The 17,930-nt window shown below is 40.3% G+C and overlaps 1 protein-coding gene across 1 annotated transcript in view; it reads right to left on the bottom strand.

The window, feature by feature from the left end:
- LRCH2 (leucine rich repeats and calponin homology domain containing 2) overlaps positions 1 to 17,930 on the bottom strand; it is a 2,522,829-nt gene that overhangs the window by 210,317 nt on the left and 2,294,582 nt on the right. The window contains exon 21 of the mRNA XM_044057297.1: positions 6,800 to 6,937. Within this exon, the coding sequence (XP_043913232.1) occupies positions 6,800 to 6,937 (138 nt within the window). The remainder of the gene's footprint in view (positions 1 to 6,799; positions 6,938 to 17,930) is intronic.

Raw genomic sequence — 17,930 nt, 5'->3', positions numbered from 1 at the left:
AAAGGAGCTATTAAATTGTTCCACACTTCATACCTGTCCATTTCTTTGACTTATTTACTTTGAATCCTTACCATGTACTTCCATTTTTCTTCTGCTACTCCACTTTTGCCTTATTTTACTTTCTCTGCATACATTTTCTTTTCCATTTCACCACTATTCTTCAAGATTGTCTCTGCATCCTCCTTTTGTATTTTCTCCATAATGTCCCACCAGGAAAACATTTTCATTTTCTGGCTCACTCTGTACCACTATTTAAGTAAATCATCCCACAGCCCTCCTGACTACAGAGTTGTAATTATACATCTACTATTTGCTGACTCACCTCCAAACAGGTTTCTTTGAAATATTTCATCAGAATTGTGCACACACTCTCCGGTCTTGATATCTGCTTTCTCCTTCATTTTTTTCACCAATCTATCATCTCCTTCTCTTTCCATCTGCCTCCCTGTTTCTCCAGGCTACCCCCACACCTGGAATGGAAAGAGAGTCATGTACTTACCATAGCTTAGAATCTGTGTTACCCTAGGTCACTGTTCATCACTCTTGGGTTACAGGATCTGACACTGTATCCCAGCTGGCAACTTATAAGACAGATCCTAGGCTAAAGCTCCTCCCACTCCCATAATCCCTTGCTGCCCTCTAACCCCTCAGAACGAGTTCACCCTACAGCTAGAAAACAGCCATGGTAAACCTTAACCACCAGACAGGACATCTTCACTTCCTCTAGGTCCCACAGGACATGGAAAGGAGGGAGGGACAGTGATGAATAGTCACATAGAATAACATAGATTCTAAGTTATGGTAAGTACATAACTCTTTATCTGATGTTATCCATGTCACTAATTCCTCACTCTTGGGTCAGAGTCTCCAGCTACCATAAAATCCTGGGTGGCCTCATGGAAGGACATGCTGAAGAACTGTGGAACCAAAGGAAGCCCTGTTCCTGGAAACTATATCAAGCTTATAATGAATAACACGTGTGAGGAGCAGACCAGGTGGCTACCACACAGATCTCATCTAAAGAATGATGGGCCAAATAGGCAGCTGACATAACCATAGATCTAGTGGAATGAGCTCTGACTGGACCTGGTAAGGACAAACCTTTATAAGAATAAACCATAGAAATACATTTGGAAAGCCAATGAGATATAGTAATCTTAGACACCACATGACCCTGTCTGTTAACAGAAAAGGCCACAAACAACTGGTCAGATTCATGAAATCTCTCTGTCCTGTCCAAGAAGAAATGTAGTTGTCTATGTACATCAAGTGTGTGCAGCAAATATTCCCCTTTATTGGAGTAGTTGGGGAAAAAAACTGCAACTGAATGGACAGATTCAAATTTGCCTCAGTGGCCATCCTGGGCATGAAATCGGGGTTAGTCCAGACAGCCACTAACTCTATGAAAAATCATGTATGGAGGCTTAATAGAGGCAGCCTGCAACACAAACTTGTCTTGCCCACATTATTCTTCCACAATAGAAACTTCATATCACAAGTTGTGGCAGGCTCGAAGGGATTCTGTGTAAGAGGTTCCAGCACAAATGAAAGGACTTGAGGAAAAGGATCTTTGTTAAGAGGCCTAAGCAGGAAAATACCTTTCGAAAAGGCCTTACAAAGGTGAGAAGAAAAGGTAGGTCCTCGCTAGTATGGAAATTAGAAATGGCTGCTAACTGCAGCTTAATAGTGGAGAAGCTAGCTCCACCTGAAACAGAGAGAAGACAAGAATAATAGGATGTCTAGAATGGGAGCCAAAAAAGGCTCAGATTCCACTGCTTGGCCCAGAGAGAGAATCTTTTCCATTTACTACAATAGACCTTTCTGGTAGAAGCTTTCTGTTTCTGATGAGCGAAGCCTGGTCCAGTTTAGAATTATGTGAAAGTGGACAAACCACATGGTCAGATGAAGTCTGAAGGTTTGGGATTGGAAGGTGAGAGGGGTGAGAAATCAGATCTGGATGGGGATCTAGTACCCAAGGGGGTACTTCAAATGAGACCTTAAGAGGGGGAACCACACCTGCTGAAGCCACAAGGAGGCAATGAGGATCAAGGTAGCCTTGAGACACTGAGCTTTCTGAAGCAGTCTGAGAATGAGAGGTATAGGAGGGGTAGGCATAAGCCAATCGGGAACCAGAGCATCCCTGAGGGACTCCCCGACTGGGGGGATCAGGGTGAAATACTGGCTGTATTTGTGATTGTTAGGGAAAGCAAACAGATCGCAGCCTGAACGACCCCAGTGAAGGAAAATCTCTCTCATCGCTGAGGGATTCAGGGACCACTTGGGAAGACTCAGAATAGCCCTGCTGAGCCTGTCTGCTAGCACGCTGGATTTCCCGGGAATGTGTGTTCCAAGGAGAAAGTGCGCCAAGGACCTTGCCCATTCTCACACTCTCATAGCCTCACAACAAAGCAGATAAGAATATGTGCCCCTTTGTTTAATGATGTACCACACAACCGCCATGTTGTCCAGGTGCACTGCAATGATACCCAGAGGAAGGCAGTCCTGAAAGGCTTGCAACGTGAGAAGAACTGCTGTCATCTCCAGTACATCTATATGCAGTTTGGTCTCTGCGGGGGACTACGTACCTTAGACCGTCTTTCCCTGACAATGCACCCATCCCCCACCCCAGCAGGAAAACATCCATGGTCACTGTGGCACTTTGAGGAGGAAGAGAAAAGGGACTACCCACGAAGAGATTGGGAGACTGAATCCACCAAAGATGACGACGCCAGCACACCAGACTTTGGCAGATGGGAGCTGTCATCGGATGAGCCAGAGAAGACCACTGGACCGCTAGAGTCCACTGTAGAACCCTCATGTAAAACATGGCTAACAGCACCACATAGATCGCAACTGCCATGGAGCCTAACGCCCTGACAATGAACCATACCGGAGGATGAGACAGATCTAGTAGGCACTGAACACGAGATCTGATTAAATGTACATGTCTGAGAGGTAAACCTGCAATTTCTGTCAGTGTGTCCAGCAGAATGCTAATGAACTCCAAGTTTTGGGAAAGAATCAGATTCAACTTGGGTAGATTCACCATGATTCCTAGCTGGTCAAACAGGCGAAGAATGTCCTGAGTAGCTGAGACCAGTCGATGCTTAGTGGGAGCTGTGAGGAGCCAATTATTGAAGTAAGGAAACACCTGGATTCCCTGCAGTCTCAGGTGAGCTGCCATCACTGCCAGGCAATTGAACACCCAGGAGGCTGTGATGAGACTAAAGGACAGCATCCTGAACTGGTAATTCTTAGCCCCTACATGAAAGCGGACATGTCTCATGAAGCACCTGTCTATTATAGTACATATAAAGAAGATCCACAGAGCACATCCAGTCACCCTTGTGCAGAAGAGGCACAATGGACTGAACAGTGACCATCTGGAACTTAGACTTCTTGACGGAGAGATTTAACTCGCTTAGGTCCAGAATTGGATGTAGGTCCTCCATCTTCTTTGGAACCAAAAAGAAGTGAGAGTAAATTCCAGATTTTCATTGTCCTGGGGGGGACCTCTTCGATGGTTCTCTTCTGAAGTTTGAGCACTTCTTGCTGAGCTAATTCCTTCTGATTGGGTGGCACATTGGGGAGGAGTTTCCTGATCGTGGCAGGGGATTGAGAAAAGGGAATGAAATAGCCCCTGGAAACAATGTTTAGCACCCAATGATCTCTTGTAACGCATGGTCAAAGGGTGCAGTGACAAATCCCCTGAATTCCTCCAGAGCAGGAAAGTTGGGAGCTCATCAGGAGCGCTGGAAAGGCTTCTCAGAGTAGGGTTCCCTGGAACCCAGATTTTGCAGACCTCCTCTGCCTCTGGGGTGGCATCTGCCATTGAACCCTCTCCCCCGACCTCTAGGCAAGGGCTCAGCTTGAGCACTTTGAAAGGAAGACTGCAACTTCCAGAACTACAATTTCCTAGTCTCTCACCGAGTCTTAGAAAAGTACCGCTAAGGGGTAGAAAACTTAATTCCTACAGCCAACAAGGTCTTGCCTTCCTGCTCATTGTGGGTAAGTATCTCTTTGACTGATGGACCAAAGAGAGTTGATCCATCAAAGGGGGCATTGGTGAAAGATGCTTTAAAGGACTCTGTAAATCTGCATAGGCACAGCCAGTGAAACACTGAATGGCAATGCCTGTGCCGGCTGCACATGAGGTGCCTTCAGCAGCACTGGAAATCAACTTCATCAAGGAATTGGATAGGGAAGCAAGACTAGATAGCTTGGAGTACACTTTGCTGAAGTCCTCGGTAGGCAACAACTCAGAAAGGGAAGTGGCGAGATTCTTGACTAAATCCCTCTGTAGGCGGGTGAAGTGTGCCAAGTAATTAAGCGCCTGCACACCAAAGGTAGCTGAGGCAAAGACCTGCTTTCTGTGTCTGTCAATTGCCTGAGAGTCTCAGTTGGGGGGATGGACAGACATACTCTGCTCTACCAACTTTTTTTTAGTGGAGGCAGCTACCACTATAGCATGGACTGGCACCCATTTTGACCAGAACTATCTGTTGTAGGGCTTAGAAACTTCTCCGCTCTTTTTGGTACTGGTTCCACAGTACTTGGCTCCTTCCATGCCCTGTTAGCGATAAAATCTTCCAGTTCATCAGCAGGGGGCAAACTCAGGTGGTAGATGGTCCTATCCCAAACATTTTAGGAATATGGTTCTTCTCTTCCTCACTCAGAGCAGACCATCATGCCCAGGATCCTGTCTGCTCTGAGCGAAGAACAGCAGAACCAGTCAGGGACTCAAATGGGTTAAAGAAAAATGGGCTCTAGGCATCCCCATCACCTCCTCACTGTGCCCCTGGGCCTGAAGATCTAAAACCACCTGGGTCGGACAAGGAGATGAAAGCATAGGAGCTGGAGAAGGGCCCCTAGCCAGATGGAGAGGGGATGCAAGAAGCCCCAATTCAATCTGAGCTTTAAGGAAGAACCATATCACCCTGCTAATGTCGGATGAAAGCATGCTCCTGAAGACCTAGAAGAGGCAGAAGACCTAGCTGGGGACACACACCTGGATCCCAAGGACCTACTATGCCCCTCAGATCATCATCTTCTGTGCCTGAGAACTGTAAAAGGCTGCCCCATGCCAGAACCCAAAGGAGAGTCCTCAATTACAGTGGTGGGATCTGACATGGATCCTGGATCATATCAGAGGACAACAGAGAATCCGAGCATTTGGAACCCAAATGCCTTGGATCAAGGAGATCGGATCTGTGGTAGGTCTGGTTTTGGTCGGATCTGAAGGTCTCGATCTGGAGGCCTTGGATCCGGGAGTAGACTCCTGGGACCTTGGATCTGAAGGCCTTGGAGTGGAGGCCTTGGATTCAGGGATAGATTCATGGAACCTAGGATCCAAGGTCATTGGATCCAACAGAGCCAAGGCTGGAGACAGACCGAAGGAGACAGGATCCGACAGCCTAGACTTCTTCGAGGAAGAGGATCCCAAGGCAGAAGAGACCTTCCTCTTGTGGTCAGAGGGACCTGGCTTGGCCAGAGACTGGGCCAATGGACCACCCACGAGCCAATCCCTTCAACAATAATTTATTTTGGCACTCGACCAAGGCCCTGGGGGTTGAATGCAGCCACAAATGTCACATTCAACTTCCAGGTAATCGATGCCTAAACAATACAGGCACTTCTCATGGGAGGCAGACATGGGCATCGTCCGACCGCATAAAGAGCACCTTTTGAAACCGTCTGGCTTTTCAAACATGATAAAAAAAAAAACAGAGTGCCAAATCCAAACATGCACACCAAAATCAAATAATGGTTAGTCAAACCAAAGTCCAGAAACCAGCAAAAACAACAGAAATGTAAAACTATAACACTACACTACACACCAGTACAAAAGGAAATACATGTCTAAACTAGGAAATCTAAAAAAAAAAAAAAAAAAAATTTTTTTTAAACCAAAAAAACTGGTGCCAAAAGGCTTAACAAGCAAATTACTAAAATTACTAAAAGTTACTAAATGGGAGGGAAAGAAACAAGACACAAAAGCTAAACTAGAACTCTAAAACATACATGGATACAAATTATACAGAAAATCTGAAAAGGAAGATATAAAATCTAGCACATATCCCCAGAAGAGACTTGAGCCAAGGGAATCACATCTGAAGCCGTGACAGGCAAAAAAGTTCTGATGGGTTAGAGGGCAGCAAGGGATTATGGGAGTGGGAGGAGCTTGAGCCTAGAATCTGTCTCATAAGTTGCTGACTCAGATCCAATGTCAGATTCAATGACCCAAGAGTGAGGAGTAGTGACATGGATAACATCAGATCAGGAAGTGTTCTTCCAAAATAGGTCCCACTCACAACAATGACAAGTAGAGGAGGTTCCCAAATGCCTTGGGCAAATTTTCCTTAGTAGAATAAATACCACCTCAGGTCCCCCCTGAAAAGAGGCTACTAGCCTATTAAGTCTAACCTGGTCAACAAAGTCTAGACAGACATATAGAAAGATATATAGATAGATAAACTGGATTGTGCCCCTTGTTAGAGCCATACACTCTGTTACACAAACCTCATGGTCATTTAATGGAAAGGCTGCCTCTCATGTTCATATATATAACCATGTACATATTTCCAAACATTTAGTTACTACTACTACTGCTACCATATATAAAGTCAGAGTGCTATAGTTGTTATAAAACATTTAATCTTTCATAGGTGTCTACTATACAGATCCTAAATGTCCATGTCCACCATTTCTTTCAGATGCTTGAGATGGCTATGGGTGACTTCAAAACAGAAATGCTTATATTATAACATGTTTTGCAACTAATAATAAAAATAATACTTACCACTGCTGGTGATGGGACATGTATACTGGACACAGAACGAGGCCGAATATGATTGGCTAAATGGCAAAGGACTACTCCATCCATTAAAGCTCCTCCAATATCTTCCGGTAAGTCTACTTTTAGTCTTGATTCAATGTTCTATGAAATTAAGCAAGCAAAGATACATGCTTTAAAAAATAAAAGGTTTAATTTCTGAGGAAAAAGCAGTATAAAAATATAATCTGAAACAATCTACATAAAAGCTGATCTAAGCAGGTCAGCAATTAGTCCATTCAGTAATACTTTCACAGCACAATGACAAATGAGATGGGAAGTGCTACAGGGACGGTAAACTCTATGGGTATATGCTACACGATCTGTCATTTTTTTTTTTTTTTTAAGATATTAAAAGTAAACAACAAGAAAGAAAAACTACTTTGCTTCTGCTACTGTATCTAACTTGCCTTTGGAAAAGTTCCACTGTTAGCTGAATACAGTGTTTTCTGCTGCATATCTACACTGTTCACTGCTGAAACACATAGTTGTAAATGTTTGGGTTACAAAGGACACTTCTGGTGGGCATTTCTCTCTCTCTTTTTCCTGAATAAAAACAAGCAGTAAGCACATGAGACAAGTGTGCTACACTTGTCAATTTGGGTTACAAAGGGCACTTCTGGTGGGCATTTCTCTCTTTTTCCTGAACAAAAACAAGCAGTAAGCACATGAGACAAGTGTGCTACACTTGTCAAAATCAAAGTACAAAGCAGCCTTCATGGGTGGAACTTTTCAGATTATCCAGCCAAGCCTCTGCACATGTTACCACAACATATAAGCATGCAGACTCAACATATGCAAGACATACCTCACAACTGTCTCGAATTACTCGTTTTTTACAGAGTTCTGGGGTCCAAATAATGGGGAGCCACGATTCCAAAGTATCTCCCCTTCAGTTCTGATTTTTTTAATTTTTTTTTTTTTTTTGCGCTTTAGCTGACGTCATCGTGTGCACGATGATTTCAGCTCGGCAGGGCTACCAGCCTATCAAAATTCAGCTCACTGCGCACTTATTTCCAAGTTTCCGGCTGGTTCAAATTAATTTGCGAGTGGGAACGAACCAGCCGGAAAGAACATTTGGTAAGGATTTATATGGCTCGGGGCTCGCAAGGATTTATTTAGAAGGCGTGGAAGGTATGAAGTCTCGGACAGTGGACTGCAAGGATTTATTTTCATTTAGACGGCTTGGCTCGATCTGGCTGGATAGCTCAAGTAAGCTGAAACATCATTATTTATGTTAAAAAGTGTGTGTGTGCACGCGCTTCGGTCTGAATGCTGTTCACATTTGAGATCTTTCACTCATTTGTGATCTCAGCTGTGAGAGGCAATTACAAACTGACTTTATGTATTGTTAATGGTGACTGCTCTTTGAAGATCTGCTGATATAAGGATTTAACAAAAAAAATATTGTGAATGTTTAATTTCTTATGTATTTGAAGAACTGGTGTATGCTAAATATGAAAAAGTTAATTAACTTTTGCAATTTGGTTTTGCTTGCTTTGAGGTAGATGTGGGGTATGCAGCTATCAAGAAAGTTAGTGTTGCTCTTGATGCATTAAAGTGTACTGACTTGTGTAAAAGTACAGTTGTCTACAGACTGTGCATAAGGCAGTAGTTAATTACAACAGTTTTTAGCTCCTTTCCTGCTGACTTTCAAGCCTCCCCCTGGCCATTTCCCCAAGGATGAAATCCCTATGGTACATTTATCCACCTAGGCATGAGGATCAAAAGCATCAAGAGGAGAGCAGAAATCCATACAAGTGATTAGTGTCCTTGCTCTAGTCCTAATGTTTTCCTGCACATGCCAAGTGTTGTGCTCAAGGTTGGGTAAACAATGAGCATTGGATTATACTGCAAGTTACATCTGTGGTGACCTAATTATGCAACCCCCACCCCAGCCTGACAAACGTCTCCTTTGCTTCTCCAGTCTCCACAAGGGATCTTAAGTATAAAACACAATTTTAGGTGCACATCCCTCTCACCCTGAAAGAAGTGATCAGGATTATCTGCAGCAGTAGGACTGCTAATCGATCTCCCACATTTGGGGCATAGTTCATCTTCACCATGGAGCTGACATACAATTACAATATTTGCGAATGTTGGTTGTTTAACTCTTTTGTGCCAAAATCAAATTTAAATTAATAACTTTTGGCAGTGTAGACTGTCAACTATGCCACAGAGCTTTTCTTTATGGGATACACGTCTTAAAAGTTATTATAGATTGTGAGGTAGAAGTATGGGCTGCATTTTACATAAAAAATAAACTTTTATACAATTTTTTTAAAAGTATTAAACTACAACATTGTTAATACAATTTTTATTCTCTCTCTCTCTCTCTACATATATATATATATATACATATATATATATTTGTTTCTTAACTTGTATTTTTGACTGGTCAGAATGTCTTTTGAAATGCAGTGAACACTTTTTCAAAAAAAGTTTGTGCACATGTAATCTAGAGGTGAACCAGATTTTCACACTGCTGTGCTATATGGATCCTAACTGTCTGCCCCCATTGCTAGTGAAATATTGCTTGTGAGTCTACTAAACGTTATGGTTTACGGTTACAGCAAACTTTCCCAAAGAGAAGTAAGTATAGTTGCTTTCATATGTGCGCACACACACACACTCGCACTCGCACACACTCACGCACACACACACACGCACACACACACACACACGCACACACACACACACACGCACACACACACACACACACACACACACACGCACACACACACACACACTCGCACACACACACACTCGCACACACACACACTCGCACACACACACACTCGCACACACACACACTCGCACACACACACGCACACACACACACTCGCACACACACACACGCGCACACACACACGCGCACACACACACACGCGCACACACGCACACTCGCACACACGCACACTCGCACACACGCACACACTCGCACACACGCACACTCGCACACTCACACACACAGACCTAGTATTCCATAAGCTATTGCTTCCTGTAACAGAAGCAATACTAACTTAAATGGATTAGGAACTTTCTAGCTAGGCATATGGCACAGCCATAGCTAAGTCATTAAAGAATGACACGCATTTGCATTTCAGAATTCATATTCTTCAGAAAATAAATGGTAACACAAAACCTTTTATTCTAGCAATTTTCTAAGTTTATAAGATCAGTATTTTAAAATTGTCCCTTGGGGCTGCATTCCCCCATTATTGGCTTTGTCCAGGTTTTTTGTGCAAAGAGTTTGAGAGCTACGGTGAGAAGTGAGAACTGAATTCACTAAATATTAGCCATTTATGTTTCAGTCTTCCTATCTTTTGTGAAACTGCTGATTTGGCATAGCGGTATGCTGCTCTGACTGTGGTGTACAGGGTCATGGGTTCGAGACTTGCCAGTGAAATAGATGGTGGAAACACATTTTATTCTAGAAACTTTCCAAAATTATACAATCAATGTTTAAAATGTGTCCCTGGTTTCTGGCCTTTTGTACCCCCCCCCCAAAAATGAAATTGAAAATAAGTGTGAGAAGCTGCACAAGATGCCTATGGGCTTACACTACTGTCATTCTATTTATAGTGTGGGTATGGACACACTGGAAGTAGACTTCTATGACGGAAATGTTCTAAATTGGGCAGTTTTGTCATTATTTGTTCATGCATTTTGTTTCATTGCCTACAGCTTTCTGGAAAAATGTAAAATGCACTCTGTTTAACAAGTGAGCTGTATTATACAAGGAATATAATTTAATAAAGTCAGGAAGGTGTATCAAAAAAACATGTATGTTTCTTGTTTTGTGTGCAAGGGGCCAATGATGTGAAAACAGCCCAAATGTAATCTTTATCCACCACTAGCCAAATACATTTTCTTTGAATGTGGTGTGGGTTTCAATGAATGTGAGTTTCAAGGGCAGAGATGTTTTAATGCCAAGTCTATATTCGTTGTGAGACAGTGTTGTTTTGTTTAGCAGATGTCTACTGGTGTTTGTGCATTAGGCTGTAAAATGTAAAAATAAACTCCAAATAGTCATTGTATTAGTAAAGCAGTATGCACACATTAGTGTTTATGGTAAATAGGCAAAATAGCCAGGTAATGGGACACTGGAATGGCTACAGGGGGACTTTGTGCCATATTTTGGTTATCTGTTCTTCAGTTTGAATTTGAAAGTTGGTATCCCACAATCCGATTGGAGTGGGTGAGGTTACATAATTATGTATGCAAATTGTATGTTAATCAGTGTAGAGATTTGTACCGATTTTTCATGGGCCTTGTAAAGATTTTTGAGGTTTCCAGGTTGAAAGGTATGATGCAAGAACAGGTCAGTTTCCAAAACTTCACTGCTTATGAGTGTTAAATTAGAAATCTGCATCTTTCAGAAATTACATCTTTTTCTCACAGTGGGTGACACCAGGTACATCTAGCCACAGTTACAGTGGGGGAAGATATATAACTTCATATACATGGGTGCATGTCATTTCATCTGAAACTCATCTAAGCTAGCAAAAGTAAGAAGGAAAACAGAATAAAAAGTGTGCCTTGTAAAATGATTTTTTGATCACTGATATGAGTTTTCTTAAAGAGGAATAAGTTATACTACAGTTTTCTTTACTGTAGTGTCCTAGACTGTATGAGCTGGTGGTGCATGACCCATGTTTTTCTCCCTTTCTTCCACTGGATTGTGCCTGTGGAGTTGTATTGAGCATACTTAAGTTGTGTTTTAGCTGAAATTGCATACCCTCTCTTTCTGTATACAATATATACATATATGCTGGGCAAGAAGCCCATTTTCAGTGGGCATCCGGGGAGAAAAGCTCCCAAGCAATGGTTACAAAAGTTAAGATGAAAAGAAAAATACACACATTGTACAAATGAGTAAAGTTACAAGTATTGATAAAAACTGAACAAATGAGTAAAGTTACAAGCACTGACAAAAACTGATAGAAATAAACACGGTACAGATATGACACGAGTAAGAAAAAAGTCAAAAATATGCATATCAATATATTAGAGTTCAGATTAGATTGTAAAAATATATATATATATATATATATATATATATATATATATATATATATATATTTTTTTTTTTAAGTGTAGGACTGAACGGTGATATCATTCATAGGCGTATATATATATATATATATATATATATATATATATATATATATATATATATACACACATACATACACACACACAAACACACACACACACACACACACATATATATATATATATATATATATATATATATATATACACACACACACACACACACACACACACACACACACACACACACACACACACCCACACATAAATACACACACGTGATGCCATATGCACGTGCGCGGGTGTGTGTATGCACACACATACATCATTAGCCTATTAACAGCATAAATGAGTAACCTAGACTGTACAGGTTTACTCATCACTGAACATACTGCATTTCATATTAACATGGCACATAGTCTGGAAGCTTCACATGCTGAAGATATGAAAGGAAGAATGAGGGGAACCTGACTGAGTACAAAAATGATCCATCATCTAATAGCTACAGACCTCAGATGACTGTACTATAGTATGTCATATTTTTGTCTTTACAGTTTTACATGCCTGGGTAGAGCTATGCACAACTCCCCGTCAGAAATGTGAAATCTGATAAAGTCTAAACACTTAAAAAAAATTACCTGTAACTCAAACAAAATAATAACCTCTGAACCTGCCATTACATTCTTCAAGCATTTCTGTGCCCTACCAGCTTGTTTGAAGTTATACACCCCACACCTCTGCTACTTGTACACTAGCTATGAGACTGCTGTTCCTTATAGTTTAGGGAATTCTCCAAGATACCACAATCCAAGACTTGGGTACTTACTTCTCATCAGCATTAGTAGGGTCAATGCTCTGTGTATAGCAATTTCTGTCCTTGAACATTCAGCCATCACCATCTAAACATACAATTGTTCTGAGGATCCAGAATGTATCCACTGGATACTGCAACTGTAAAAAATCACATTGCTGTGCTTAACAAATGTCCGACAAAGTTTCTATTTTGCAGATGGTAGTCAAATATGTCCCCAAGTAGGTTGTGGATAAGCTTGCAGTCATGGTGAAATCTGTCTGCATTTGTCCCTTAAATGGTTTGCCCACTGAAAAATAACTATGAAACCAACAGTCGACACTCTTTTGGCATTCATGGATAGATGACAAACCTGCCAGCTACAGATAAAACAAAGCATGTCTGATTTTGTAAACTCTCTAATTTAGGAAATGTTGCAAAACAAACAAACCAAAAAAAACTGCCTTTTGGAATTCATACAGCTTATGTTTCCTTGAATCCTGTGGATGATGGTATACAGATGGAAGCTATTTAGAACAATGTCTGATCTGATCATAAACATAAAAGAAAGGAAGGTAGTAATGGCTACTCAGTCCTTGTATAAGACACTCTTTTGGCAAAGGATTCTGGTGTGGCAGCTAAGTATATGTGGGAAGAGACTAAACAAAAGATAATAAAAAAAAAACTGAAAAACTGGAAGCTCTGTGTTATGGATATGGATAGCAAGATGCAATAAATTAAAATGTTTAAGTCCCTTTAGTTTTATTCACAGGTCAGGCATATTTTTATCAACCAGAGGAGAACTTGTGGATAGCAATTAATGAAGAGCTGAAGGATTTTATCTGGGAGGGGAAGAACAGCAAGAGTCAAGTAGCATAAGCTGATTCTTCCAATTGAACAAGGCAGTTTGGGATTACCTGATTTGAAGGGGTACTTCAGAGCTACACAGTTCAGCCTCCTATACATAGCACAATCAGAAACCTACAATTCAAACTGGAAAAGGATCATGATGAAATAGGGGGGGAAGCTCACGAAAGAAGAGACTGGGATTTTGGATACAGATCCCTAAGGAGAATAACAATAGCCATGCAGAATTTTATATTTATAAAGTAGCAGAAAGTATTCTAAGAAATAAGCCAACATGGGGATACAGAAAGATTCTGCCTTTAGGGATAACTGCAATTAGGGATACAAACAATAGGCAAGAGGGGGTAGAATTTACTGGAGAAAAATAGCAAAGGAACTAAGGTATTGGGAGCAAATAGTAACAGAAGTAAAGTTAACAGAATGGGAACAGGCCAATAATTTATTTGCACTGCAGGTTAGAGATTGCCTTCCATACCAAGGATTGATATCACAGTATAGGCAAAGAGAAAGAAATAGGAGGAGCCTACGCAAAAGACCTGCACCGGCAGAGTTTTTAGTAGAATCTAGAAGAGCATGCTGTTAAAAAAAGGAATAATTAGTAAAGCATACAAAATATCCTATGATAATTATAAGAATCAATCAGAGGAGCTTAGCAATGATTGGGAAGAGAAACTGGATAAGCAATTTACAAAGAGACAACAGGGGATACATGTGTATCTCCCAAATAAGCAACAAAGTCTAGAAGATTTACAATCTTTGCCTGGAAGTGTTTACATAGGTATTTTATACCCCAAGTAGACTCAAAGAATTTTTCCTCAGGTGGATAGCAAATGTTGGAGGTATGATAGACAAGAAAGAGGTGGCTGGGAACATTTTTGGGGAGTGTAATGAGCTGGTAAACTTCAGGGATTTCCCTGCAAACCACTCTGTCTGAGATGCTGGGTGAGCGGACTGGATTGACTGGGGAGATGATTTTTTAAACTATGATACAGAATCAGGATTGCCTAGACATAGTAAAGACTTGCGAGTCTAATTATGGTGGCTGCCAAAAAAGCAATTACTAGAAAATGTAAATCGAAGTAAAAACCAACTTTACTAGAAGCAGTAAATCTGATATCAATCCCTGATAGGGAAGGCAATCTCTAACCTGCAGTCCAAATAAATTCTTGGCCTCTTCCCATTCTATTACCTTTCACTTTCTAGTCATTTGCTCCCAACACCTTGGTTCCTTTGCCAGTTTTCTCCAGTAACCTTCCAGCCACTCTTGCCTATTATCTGGATCCCTAAACATAGTCATCCCTATCAGCAAAATCTTTTTTCTCCATTCTTGTGCTCATTTAGTTCTTAGAATATTCCCTGCTTTTTTATGAATATAATACTCTGTATGAACCTTGTTGCTCTTCTTAAGAGTCTGAATCCAAAATCCCAATCTCTCCTTATTTCTTGAGCTTCCTCCCTGTATCATCATCATTCTTTTCCACTTTGAATTACTGTTTTCTGCTTGCTTGTGCTATGTATATGAGCCTTAACAGTTTTGCTCTAAAATACCTCCTCAAATTGGGCAATCCTAATCTACCTTGTTCTATTGGAAGAATCAGCTTATCCCAACTAACCCTTGCTGTCTTCCATTCCCAGATAAAATCCTTCAACTTTTTTAACTGCTATCCCCAAGCTTCTCCTCTGGTTGATAAAAATATGCCTGACCTGTGTACAAGACTAAAGGGACTAAAAACATTGTAACGGCTTGTATGTTAGTATCCATATCCATATAACAAAGCTTCCAGTTTCTCAATTTTTGTAGTATCTTCTGTTTATAGTCTCTTCTCACATATCCTTAGCTGCCACAACAGAGTCATTTCTAAAAGTGGTATTTTCTTACAAGCTGCTTCCCTCTGGATCAATGTTAGGTTAATATTGTCAAATGTTTGCATCCCCTGCACAAAACAACACTGATTCATATCTATCAATCTTGGTATCACTTTTGCCATTCTTTTACCCATTATAGACAAACACTTTATAATCATGATTTAGCATTGAAATGGGCCTGTATGAAGCTGGATCGGATGGATCTTTACCCACTTTAGGTATTACCATTACCACCACCTTCTTTTAGGATGCTGGTGGTACTCCCCTTAAAATACTGTTAAACAAGACTTTCCAGATCTTTATCATTTTCCCTCCTAACTTCCAAACTTCCACAGGAATACCATCAATTCCTGGGGACTTTCCTGTAGATTGGTTATACATAGCCATTTTATCTCATCTCTTCCTGTCCTGAAACCTAAAAAATATTTTTGAGGTAAAAGCATACAATATTGTCAGCAACAACATCAATAAAACTAAAGGTACCTTTAGACGTGGAATGTGCAAGCAGTGCAATTTTATATAGGACAGTCCAGTCCACTGATAACAGTAAGGTAGATAATTTCAAGTATATACCAAAAGGGAATTATATCTGCAATTCAATTGGGGTAGTTTACTTAGCCCAATGTATCACGTGTTCAGCTTCCTACATAGGTAAGACTTTACTCCTCCTATGTCAGAGAATATATGAGCATGTTTATGACTTTTTTTTTTTTATCAAGGCACAGCTAATAATTTGTATTTGGATTCGATCAAATATGGTAACTTGAAGAAATCTGTGTTTTCATTTCTACAAGTGACTGTTGATTCTAGGGTGGGCATTATAAAAAAGACGAATACTGTGAACTTATTTGGCAACTCAGATTGAATGCATCAGAGTTTTTGGGATTAAGCAATGTTGCATCATAAACTAGTATAGTGAGAATGAACTCGGCTAAGTTCTAATGTTTTTATTCACTTGTGTCTATACAAGTATTTCAAATTTCATCAGAGGTGGTTTACACAATAATTGCTGCATTTCATCAGAGGTGGTTTACACAATAATTGCTGCATTTCTAACTTATTGTTTTAGGGGTGTGTTTTTTCCAACCCTAGGGATGTGTTTGTTTAAGTAAGGTGTTAGGGACTGTGTTATTTATCCTGAAGAAGTGTAGTATTTATCTGGATGAAAGCACTTGATCTCTATTAGTTAATTTTTTCCCCATCAGACATCCAGCAGTTTCTTCCACTGTAGTACTGTTGATTTTGTACTTTTACTACACTAATCCTAGTTTTGCTGATATTTCTCTCACTGTCTGCCAATAAGCTATAGAAAATTCTCAAGTTTGAGAAACTAATAAGGCAGTATAGTGTGTTTTAATATATGAATGCAAGACCTCAGAACAGCAACTGTGAAAAACAATTCAGGACCATGATCTGTGGAACTAAAAATCAATTAAATGTCCTTTCACCAGAAAGCAACTATATTCCAGTTAAACACCCAAAAATTGCAGGGTTATGGTTTTCTAGCTTTCTTTAGAACCTTGAATTCATACACTGAAAACAATTATGCAGTAAATCAAAATTTTGATCTTCATTACGTGAGATGAAAAGATTCCATTGCTAGATGAATCAACCAAAGGGGTGAAAACATCCTGCTTACATGGCAGATGCAGGAACTGCAGTGCCAAACACCTGTGCAGTATGAAACAGGGATGTTTTGATAAATACAGAGCTATCAGGTTTAGGCAAGGTTTTAAGTGCTTGCTTAATGAGGACCCTCAGAAACAATGGAACCAGAGGGAATGCATGAAATATACTGGTTCCCAACAGCCTCAAAAGAACATAAGTTGTGGCCCAGAACTTGGGAAGATGAAGGTTTGTTGGGGAAGAAGGTACATATTTGTCTGATTTACTTCTTTATTTCTGATTTTTAATCAGGTTGACAGACCTGTCATTTGATCCTTTTCAGCCAAGACCCAAGCACATCCAGCACAAACTGATACTAAGATATCCTGTTAATACATGGATATGCAAAACATATTTGTACATAGTAATTGCTATACAAAGACAGTAGTTCACAAAAATGTGTTTATTCATATTTTCATACAGAACTATGAAAGATATATGTAGTACGAAACATTTCTGCACAGTATGGTAGAAATCGTGCAGTGGAAAACAAACCATTTGTATCTAAATGTTGTACAATACTATAACACATTTGATTACAATAGTTTTGGTCGATAAACATGCATACATTTAAGTCATGTACTTACCTTAAGTATGCATTTCTGTTGTCCATTTTCATTTTTCCTCAATGAATGGGTTCGGATCAGACTCAGCTACTTTTTTTGCAGTCTGGGATCGGACTCAAACTCCTCCCTTTATCCATAATGCCCCAGAACATTGCTTTGCCTCAGATTGAGTTTGATACCTCTAAGCGATGTTTAAAAAATGTAACATAACCATAACACTGATAGAAAAAGATGCAATAGAACAGAACAAGAGCTCAAACAGGGCCAATGGTTCCTGACAAACTCC

The sequence above is a fragment of the Protopterus annectens genome, chromosome 15.part0 (genome assembly GCF_019279795.1).
Source record: "Protopterus annectens isolate FY-2018-M chromosome 15.part0, PAN1.0, whole genome shotgun sequence".
Classification (NCBI taxonomy): domain Eukaryota; kingdom Metazoa; phylum Chordata; order Ceratodontiformes; family Protopteridae; genus Protopterus; species Protopterus annectens.
The sequence above is the reverse complement of the archived record's forward strand: the minus strand, read 5'-3'. Positions and strand labels throughout refer to the sequence as shown.